Source organism: Engraulis encrasicolus, chromosome 10, assembly GCF_034702125.1.
Source record: "Engraulis encrasicolus isolate BLACKSEA-1 chromosome 10, IST_EnEncr_1.0, whole genome shotgun sequence".
In the NCBI taxonomy this organism is placed as follows: Eukaryota; Metazoa; Chordata; class Actinopteri; order Clupeiformes; family Engraulidae; genus Engraulis; species Engraulis encrasicolus.
In genome coordinates, this window is record NC_085866.1 from 20,116,894 (window position 1) to 20,127,863 (window position 10,970).

The 10,970-nt window shown below is 48.1% G+C and overlaps 1 protein-coding gene across 1 annotated transcript in view; it reads left to right on the forward strand.

Moving 5' to 3' along the window:
• Positions 1–10,970, forward strand: part of phf8 (PHD finger protein 8) — a 34,767-nt gene that overhangs the window by 20,106 nt on the left and 3,691 nt on the right. The window contains exons 19-22 of the mRNA XM_063208357.1: positions 6,201–6,529; positions 8,096–8,191; positions 9,405–9,514; positions 10,255–10,681. Coding sequence (XP_063064427.1) covers positions 6,201–6,529; positions 8,096–8,191; positions 9,405–9,514; positions 10,255–10,681 — 962 coding nt within the window. The remainder of the gene's footprint in view (positions 1–6,200; positions 6,530–8,095; positions 8,192–9,404; positions 9,515–10,254; positions 10,682–10,970) is intronic.

A 10,970-nucleotide genomic window follows, 5' to 3' on the forward strand; every position in this document is an offset into this window, starting at 1 on the left:
TAGATAAACATTTTTACACTAATAGTGTACACCAAAACCCACCACCACAACACAAGATATGTACAGGTGTCACCAGCCGACATTACAAACGGCGGACATGCTGATGACACTTGGGGGAAGAAGGAAATTTAGGTAGGGCCTAAGTCAGGATTAAATAACTGTTTAGATGGACGGGAACGTCGTATCAACAGAACGCTCAGGAGCCACGGCTCGGGACAAAGCGTCGGGTACGACGTTGTCCTTGCCGCGAACGTGCGAGATGCGGAGATCAAACGGCTGAAGCAGTAGACTCCAGCGCATGAGGCGGCGGTTGCTGTTGAACATTCTGTTCAGGAATTTGAGGGGGTCGTGGTCAGTATAAACGACAATTGGCTGTGACGACGAACCCAAATACACCTCGAAATGCTGGATCGCCAACACGAGCGCCAGGGCTTCTTTCTCTATTGTGGCATAGTTACGCTGCGCACGGTTGAATTTCTTGGAGAAGAAGCAGACCGGGTGCTCGTGCATTTCAGCACTCTGGAGAAGGACAGCTCCCGCGCCTGTATCACTGGCATCAATGGCTAGGCTGAACGGCTTCGAGAAGTCAGGCGCCACCAAGACAGGCGCTGACATCAAGAGCGTTTTGACATTTTCAAACGACCTCTGACAATCATTGGACCACAGGAAGGCGGACTTCGGACTGAGCAAATCAGTGAGAGGCGAAACGACGGCGGCAAAGTTTTTGCAGAAGCCGCGATAATAACCCACTAAACCCAAGAATCTGCGCAGGGCACGTCTGTCACAGGGTACAGGGTAACCTTGCACAGCTTCAACTTTGGCCGCCACAGGGCGAACCATACCACCACCCACCATGCGACCCAAGTAGGTAACGGTTGCTTTTCCGAAGTCACATTTGGCAAGATTGACTGTGAGCGACGCTGCAGAGAGCCGTCGGAAGACCTCACGCAACCGAGCCAAATGTTCAGACCATGTATGGTCATGCAAAACGACGTCGTCCAAATAGGCATCACAGTTAGACACGCCCGACAAAACCAGATTAACGAGACGTTGGAAAGTAGCACCGGCATTACGCATTCCAAACGCCATGACATTGTACTGCAAAAATGCATCCGGAGTCACAAAAGCAGAAATTAGTCTTGCTCTGGGGGTGAGGCCCACTTGCCAATAACCCTTTAGCAAGTCTAATTTGGAAACAAACGTGGCGGATCCGACCCTGTCAACACAGTCATCTACCCGAGGCATGGGATAGCTGTCGGGAACGGTGACTGAGTTGACGCGGCGGTAGTCGGTACAGAAGCGATACGAAGAGTCGCTCTTCAAGACTAAAATGCAGGGCGAACTCCATGGACTGACACTCGGTTCAGCCAGTTTGTTGGACAGGAGATAATCCGTTTCATGCCGCAAGACAGCACGTTTGGTCGGGTTAACCCTGTATGGATGCTGTTTAATTGGGGGACTGGTTCCCACATCGATGTCATGCAATAGAACGTTTGTCCTGGAAGGGACATCGCGGAATATCTCCGGGAACTCGTGGATTAATGAGACAATATCACGCCGTTGTTCAGTAGTCAAATGCGATAAATGGGTTGGCAAGGTTGCTAACATCTCAGTATTGTTTAGGCGGCCCTGAACGACACATCGCAACGGGGCCGCATCAGAATCCTCGCTCTCAGCCAATGAGAGGAGGACAACAGGTGGATCAGGCGACTGGCGAATGAGATAAGGCTTCAACATATTAACGTGACAAACGCGGGAACTGAAGCGCTTATCTGGCGTAGCAATCACATAATCCACGTCGGACAGTTTCTTCTCGATACTGTAAGGGCCACGATATTTGGCCTGAAAAACAGAACCCGGAATAGGCATCAACATGAGGACTTTGTCACCGACTGCGAAGCTGCGGTTACGAGCTTTTCGATCGAATCGTCGCTTCATCTCAGACTGCGCGCATTCTAAGTTGGCTCTTGCAATAGCGCGAGCTTGGTGCAAGCGTGTGCGGAAGTCACTTACAAATTGCAACAAGCTTTTTGGCGGGCCAGCACCAATCCAGCGCTCGCTCAGGACTGTCAGGGGTGTTCGCAGTTGATGAGCGAATACAAGTTCCGCCGGACTGAAACCGGTGGATTCTTGCACCACTTCGCGAGAGGCAAACAGCAGCCAAGGGACGGCGTCTTCCCAAGACGCTCCAGTTTCCAGAATATACGCACGGAGCATACGTTTGAGTGTTTGATGGTACCTCTCCAATGCACCCTGACTGGCAGGATGAAATGCAGAGGACACGCGATGGGTGATCTGGAGTGCCTTGAGGGCTTTGGCAAACGCCTTGGACATAAAATTGGTGCCCTGGTCGCTCTGGATTTCGCGAGGTAAGCCAACGAACGAGAAGAAACGCAGTAAAGCTCTCATGATTGCCTTCGTGGTAATTTTTCGGAGGGGGATGGCCTCAGGGTAGCGCGTGGACGCGCACATGACAGTTAACAGATATTGATAACCACTTCTTGATCTGGGGAGCGGACCAACGCAGTCGATAATGACACGTTCAAACGGCTGGCCTATAGCCGGTATGGGGTGCAACGGCGCAGGTGGAATTAACTGGTTCGGCTTCCCAGCGAGCTGACAGGGGTGACATGACTGACAGAACTGGGTTACGTCACGCCTGACACCGGGCCAGAAGAAATGTCGCCTTATACGATCGAATGTTTTAGCCACGCCACTATGGCCAGCAAGACCGTCGTGGGCCAAACTCAGGATGGCGGAGCGGTATTTGAACGGTACTACTATCTGCGGAACTGGCGGCTGGTCCTCGGACTTTCTCATGAGAATACCATTGTGTAGGTAGTAACCCTGGGTGACAGTGCCTATTTCCGAGTCAGAACACAGAGAGTTGAAACAGGTTACGAGACTATCATCCGCTTTTTGCTGCTTAATCAGCTCAGATGGGGACAAAGAAAAGTCAGGACCATCATGCAGTAATTTAGGCATTGCTGGATCTAACACGACCTTATTTTTAGGACCTTTTTCCTTGAGTCTAGCGCACGCCTCTGGCTTTATCATAAAAGTGTCGGCTAGAGAGATGTCTGGAACTACTTTAGACTCAGCAGCCTTCTTAGCTTGCGCGCGCGTCACTACATTGGCGGAAAACACTTCAGGATGCTCGCGCTCACATTGATCGGGTGTGTTAGATACCAATGGTGTTGCCACTACTTCAAGCGGTGCGTCACAGCTAAACACGCTGCCACGGCCTATGTCGTTACCTAACAGCAGTGTGACGCCGGGGACAGGTAGAGAGTTATGGACAGCAACAGTCACTTCGCCACTAACAAGGTCAGACCGCAATAAAACACGGTGGAGAGGCATCCTAGATACCCCCTTTCCAATGCCACGAACCAGCACGCTACTGCCTGTGGCAGTGCGCTCTGACAACGGGAGGACCCCCTGTAGAAGGATAGTTTGATTCGCGCCGGTGTCGCGTAACATGCGTACTGGCACTGGAGCGGCACCAGACACGGACACGGATCCGTCTAACAGGAACGGTTCATACAACGATTCGTCGGTGGTTGTGACATTATTGGAACAACGCTGTAGAGGCGAAAGTGTGTGCACCAAACTCACTGTCGTGGTGTTAGCATCACGCGCACGTTTAAGCTTCAATTTAGGACAGTCAGCAATGACATGGTCAGATTTCTTGCAGTAGAAACAACTTGGGTTATCAGACGGTACAGACGGCGACTTTGTGCCATTACGTTTGCTAGACACAGGAGACGATGGGCGAGGCTTGGCACGGTCCTGGTGAATGAGAGTGTACTCGTCTGCTAGAACACATGCAGCAGACAGAGTTTGGGGCTTCTGTTCGCTGACGTGTGTTGCAACAGAAGGTGGCAGACAGTTGAGGAATTCCTCGAGGAGGATTAACTCGCGTAGTTTTGCGCGGTCACTTGCGTTAACTACATCGCACCAGCGATCAAACGAAGTTTCCTTTAGCCGGCCAAACTCGACATACGTCTGGTCTGTTTTTTTACGGAGTTTTCGGAATGTCTGGCGATACGCCTCGGGGGTTAACTGGCAACCACGGAGTATGGCACTCTTTACGTCGTCGTAAACAAGACTCTTGTCGAGAGGAAGACACGAGTAGATCTCCTGGGCTTTCCCAGTTAAAACACACTGGAGAAGCGAAGCCCATTGTTCTTTTGGCCACGCGAAATTGGTTGCCACCCTCTCGAAATGCGGAAAATACCGCTCTACGTCGGTATCAGAGAAGGGGGGCACCAACTTGATATTTTTCGCCACGTCAAACACAGTTTTACTTTTAGCCTTTTCGGCATCCAACCTAAGACGCTCACGCTCTATGTCAAGTCGCTGTTTTGCGAGGTCAGTTTCTAACTCTAACCGTCGCTGTTCGAGATCTAGCTCGCGCAAGCGGACAGCCTCAGACGGACTAGACGGAGTGGAGTGCGAGGTCGGCGATGCAGCCTTGGCTGGCGTTCGGGGCGGCAATATACCCTTTTCATTGAAGACCCCAAGGAGCTTTGTTTTTATACTGTCCTTGGTTCTCTCCTCCTCTGTGTTTAACTCTACATCGTACTTCTTCGCCAATTCTAGTAATTGTGGTTTGTTAAACCGGTGCAACTTTGTGCGAGACGGAGATTCAACAAAACCTGTGATATCGGACATGATTGTTGATAATGAACAGCTGATTAACAAGATAGTCGTAACAGGACGTGTGCGGAAACTATCCGGCAAATATACAAGCACACACCAATTAAACTCGATGCTCCTCACGAGTAGCAGTTAACAAAGCCAATGGGCTCGCCGTAACGAAGCTACAAACAGACTACACATAAGTAGTAACAGGTGGCCAATTAGACACGGGTACCCGAAGTGCAGACAGGACCACAAACACACAAACGGACCCCCACAAAATACGAGAATCACTCCAAAAATCAGACAGGAGTGAAGCCACGAGAATCACTCCAAAAAGTGGGAGTGAGGCCAAGCTGATTGGCACGCTGCGTTGGAGGTAAAAGTGGTAAGCATAAACCTGGGCAGGGGGTGTCCCTACTCTGCCTAATCTGAAAACAGAGAAACAAAAGGCCTCACTAGCTACGTCTCTTCCGTGGAGTACCCAGCTCGAGGCTTCAGGGAGCCCCCTCCTGGGATATCCACAAAAACGAGCTACAAGAGAAAAAGAAAAACACACCTAAGCCCAAAAAGCGAAGGTAAACTCACCACAGGAAAAAAACCGCAGGAAACACAGCGACCAAAAAGCGACAAAAACCCTACAAGGCTAGACTACAAAAATGCTATATATCAAAAATAGCGACAGGCTGCGAGAGGTGCCGGGTTCAAATCCCGGACGAGCCCCCAATATGTTACAAACGGTAACATAGAAGGACACCAAAACCAGAAAAAAGGTTCAACGATGATATTTATTACGCTCGTTAGTCTAGGGGGTAACAAAAGAATCCCGAACTCGTAAGTCTAGGGGGGGGATGTAACAAAATAAAGGAGCCGTGCTCCAATCCAAAATAAGAATCGTCAATGCCGTGTAGGCGAAAAACAGCAGGTGGTCAAAGGTACAAAACAGAGAAAAAGGCAAAAGACCAAAAATGTCAAAATGGCAAGAGCGCAACAGCCAAGCAGCAGTAGTCAGCGGGCTTCGAAGTGGAAGTGCCAAGCCGGAAGTCGAGGAGCAGGAGTCAACCCTTTGGTTAAATAGGCAGTGCTCCTCCCCTGGCCACAGGTGTCTCCACTTCCCAGCCCGGCCGCTCTGTTAATAGCAATCACTGCATTTGAGGGGTGAAATGAAAAACAATTAGCAGGGGGAAAAAAGCAAAAACCAACTAAGACTGGTGGTAACAATGTGAAAAAGAAAACATTACAAATTCATATGGTGTAGTAGCGAAAGTTGTCAACTACAGATATTGTGGGCATAGTGGTGGTTCAGAATGCCCATACAATATATGTAGTATCCTACAGATTACACAACCTGCTAAATGCGGGCTATGATTATGCAAAATGCAAACTGATCATGCTAAATGCTGGCTATGATTATGTCCTCGTTTGTTAGTCGCTTTGGTTATAAAGTGTCTACTAAATGCAATGTAATGTAATGTAATAATGGAAAAAAATGCAGTAACTCCCACGTCTGGAGAATGCAGACCAATCACGTGCGTCTCCTGTTTTGTTTTGTCCCCCAGCGAGGAAGCCCCAGCTTCCCCCAGCACGCGAGACGCCATCCAGGGCATGTTGTCCATGGCCAACCCCCCGTCCTCTTCATCCTCCTCCTCCTCTTCCTCCTCGTCCCCCCTCTCAGTGTCGGGCGGGACCCCCGAGGGTCACCACCTGATGAAGGAGAAGGGGCGGGCCACCTGGGTGACGGGCGGCCCCAAGAGGACCAATGAGAAGAAGCCGGTGGTGCAACGGCCGGGGAAGCGGGCAATCAAACGGCCCGCTCGACACCTGAGCGACGACGACAGCCCTGATGAACAAGAGACCCTGGGGACGTGCTTCAAGGACTCGGAATATGGTGAGGACGAGCTCTCTCTCTCTCTCTCTCTCTCTCTCTCTCTCTCTCTCTCTCTCTCTCTACTACTACTACTCTCTCTCCCTCCCTCTCTCTCTCTTTCGGGCTGTCTCTCTGTCTGTGTCACTCTCTTTTCTCTTACCTCATTTGGTCTCTCTCTCTGCTTCTCTCTCTCTCTGTCTCTCTCTCTGTTTCTCTTGGCAAAGGTGTATAAAGAAAAGATTGGGTCAGTTCACCCCAAGAGCGTTTTTAAAAAACAATCTACCTTGTGCTCGAGTGCAATTACTTATCTTGTGGAATGATATGGATGATAAGCGTTTTGACCACCACAGAATGCCTTTACGGCAATGTTCCATTTTCCCCATGCTCTTCAATGAAAAATCAGCAAGGCTTTAAAAAATGTGTTGTTCAAATCTGTTGAGTTCCTAGTCTCCCATTGTGAACAACCCCCTTAAGCTACAAGATAAATATTTTATATAAATATAAATATTTTATAATATTTTATCTACATTGTATGACTATGACGTTTTTTTTTTCTGTTTGGCCAGCACTCTTGGAGTAAAGTGAATCCCGGTACTGTTTATTGCGTAAAGCATAGCCTAGTAAACCAGCGGCACCCGCCGAAATTTTTCGGCTGCGAGTGGTCTAACCTCGGATCGGTCAAACATTTTGAACACTGTGCCCTGAGTCTGGCAAACCAATTACAACGCAGAGATTTGTTTTGAATTTGTTTTGAATCAAAGCAGGCGGGGTTTTGAGGGAGTGACGACGAAGCTCGCAACGTTGGGAAAGCACATCAACGAGAAAGATCGCTGATTGGTCAGAGTGCCGGCCTGTAGGCACAGGCACGGTTTAAAAAAACAACAGGTTATTCTCATCAACAATCTTCGGATGTATCGTTCATTGGGGCCAGACTAAATTACACATTCAGTCTCAAATTTAGACTGGTTTATCAGGCTACGTAAAGCCAGCTCTTATTTTCACAAACCAGATTTTCCTTTTTCGTCTGTGGTGCTTTCATTTTCTGAAGCCCCCTGATCCTAACGACAGGAGATCAAGTGGAATGGTAGGGTTTGTACTGGCTGTAGTGACTCTTGGTTTCAGTCGGTTGGTTTCAGGGCTCTAAATTAACTTTTTTCGTCACCAGCCAAAATGGCTTGTAGATTATAATCTTACTTAGACCAACACACACTCACTAATGGGTCAAAGTGGCTAATAAGTTGGTATTTTCTACCAGCCAAACCAAAATTTCACAAGCGTTTGGCTGGTTGGCTGGTGTTAATGAAGAGACTTAGTTGGTTTTCTCATGCTGTTTCTGTCTGTGTCCATTCCACCAACAAACTTTAATACAACGTATCGGTCATCCAACCTTCAGGACTTTACCTGAAGAAGGTCGGATGACCGAAACGTTGTATTAAAGTTTGTTGTTGGAATGGACAGTGTGCGGAATTTCTTTACACTTGAATGACAACCCCACTGGGATAATATCCTACGCACCTGCCAAACTTCAGAGGTGTGCAAAAGCGTCCTCTTGAACTGTTTGTGTCTGTGTGGCTGTTCCTGCTGCAGTGTACCCGTCCCTGGAGTCTGACGAGGAGGACCACGCCAACAAGGCCAAGATGAAGAGGAAGAGGAACTGGGACGACACACCCTGGAGCCCTAAAGGTAGACCCAAAAAAAACTGCCTCAGGTAGAACTAGGGGTGGGCGATATGGCAAAAAATATCTTATCACGATTTTTTAGCATAACATCTTGATTCCGATTTTTTATCTCGATCTTCCATCAAAAAAATTAAAACAATAAAAACAAATTCTTCCTGGACCAAGTTTGAGAGCCCCTACACTGATGAGCACCAAGGAAAAAAGGTGAAGACCCAGAAGCACTCCAATTACCTGCTTGTGTTTAATAAAAACAAATTTCATATACTTGCAATTTGTAATTTGCAGTTAATTCAATGTTAACACACTGACACCCTCATAAAGTGCACTGCACAATTGGAATACAATAATGTAAAGAATAAAAGTGAACACAACAACACAAGTAAACATCACTCTGATACTGATAGTAAACATTCTCACTGCAAGTCTATCTATACGATTTCTCCACTTTAGCAGATTCGAGACGATCTTGTACCCGATATCACTATTCACAATTTAATATCGACATATCGCCCACACCTAGGTAGAACTGTGTAATTAGTTTACTCACGTTATCCCAGGCAGATGAACTACGTAAACACACTCCCAAAAATGAAAGGCTTTGGAAAGGATTGTTCCCCATGGCCCATGGGCTTGTGTTTTTTGGCTCTAATCTGCTTTGAGCAAAAAAACTCCTCCTTGTGCTTGACCTCAGTGTCTTATTCAGTGTGCGAACCTGCTCCCACCTTGAACTGTACTTTTTGAGTCCACGCACCTGCTTATTTTTCCAAACATTTAGAGTGGAACAATACCCTTGCCTCCTTGTGTTTTGTTTCCCTATTTCCACTGTTACACTAGCTGCTTACTACTGCCAGCCAATTGACTTTGTATTGAGTCGCGCGACAAGAGCGATTCGGGAGACTGGAGGCGATTCGCGAGACGCGAGCGACAGTTTGTAGTTGAACTCCTGGGAATATTATGCAAATTAGCTATGACGCGGTTCGGCGACAGCCGCCACATCCAATGAGATTGTTGGAATGCTTGCATTCTGCTTTTAACGTACATACTCTATACTAGTCGCTTCAATCGCTCGTATCGCTCTTGCTGCACAGAAACAGCCGGTGTATTCGGCCGGTAATAGCCTGTTAGCACTTCACTGTTGCCTGTTGTGTATATACAGTACGTTGGCATGAATGTCATGAAGCTGTTTACTAATGTCATGTGTTTGTGTTCATGTTCAGCCCGTGTGCAGCCCACACTGCCCAAGCAGGAGCGGCCGGTGAGGGAGGGCGTGAGGGTGGCATCAGTGGAGACAGGACTGGCTGCCGCCGCAGCCAAGCTCGCACAACAGGTGAGATACCGTACTCTACATGAGGTGCAGAAAGATCGCAGGCAACTGCACCTGAAATAAGCTATGGTACATTTGAATTACATTACAGGGTATTGGTTACAGTCCCAGGAGCAATGTGGGGTTGTGTGCCTTGCTCAAGGGCACTTAAGCCATAGATAGAGGGAGAGAGAAGGGTGGGATTCGAATCCGCAACCCTGTGAGCTGAAGTTCTTCTCCATAACCATTAGACCACAGCTGTGGAATAGGCATAGAATTGTTTTCTTCTTTCTCTATGGAGATGCAAACTCTTTACTGGCAGAAAGGTAAGTGTGTTTTTTTCTTTCTTGGTTATCTGAAATAATGAATAAATAATGAAGTTAACCAATTCTACCTGTTGTGTAATAATTGTTTTAAACTGTGTATGGTTAGTTTTGCGCCACAGGATGCCTCGATTCTCTGCTACCTTTGTCTGTGAATCTCTAATTGAAAGTTTCCCTTAATAATCAGGTAAAAGTTTGTGGAAATAGGACATAAGCATAGCTTTCACAAAGTTTTTAGTCAGTTTAGACAATCTGAAACGCTTGACCACTGTTTTAATTACATAAGGCATGCCAAGAAAAGAAATGAAATGGTCAACAAAATAGTTCACCGTAATGCACCTTTTGATTTATTTTGTTACTTTTAAAGTGACAAAATAAACCATGCCCTTCCTCCACTCCTCCTCCTCCTCCTCCTCCTCCTCTCCCCACCTCTAACTACAGGAGCACCAGAAGACCACCAAGAGGAAGTACACCAAGAAGCCCAAGCCCTCCGCCCCGCCTGCCCCCCCACCCCAGCAGCAGCAGCAGCAGCAGCCGCCCCAGGCCGAACAGGGCCCTCCCTCCCCCCTCATGCCCAGCGAGCCTCAGCCCCACCACCAGCATCAGCCACCCCAGGTGGATCGAGAGCAGGAGGAGAGGCGGATGGAGATCTATTCCGCAAGTCTACTGGACCACGAGTACACGGCAGGGCCTGGTCCCTTCGGCCCCGGGGGGCCGCGAGGCAGCGCCGCCATGGCACCAGGAGTCTTCTTAACGTCCCGGAGGCCCTCGCTGTCGCCCCAGAACAGCAGCGGGTACTCGCCCTCTGCACCGTCCCCCGCAGGACAAACCAGCCCGGGCTCCTCGGGAGGAGGAGGAGGAGGAGGAGGTGAGGAGCATTGTGTTTTTTTTTGTAGAAAAGCCGCACTCTGGAGTCTGATTCTTATTTTATTATTTTATTTTAGTGGGTGAAACGTCTGTCTGTCATGATAACCCCCTAAAATAAAATACAAGAAAATGTATGAATTAAAACACAAAAAAATGTACGATTCTGTTCACTTGCACCCGAAGACCTTGTAAAAGTCAGTTTGGAGTTGAGCACAATTTCTGAAAAAAGAGCATTATGGGATGGCACATAAGCCGCGTTTACATGAGACATTTAATTCAGAATGGACTCA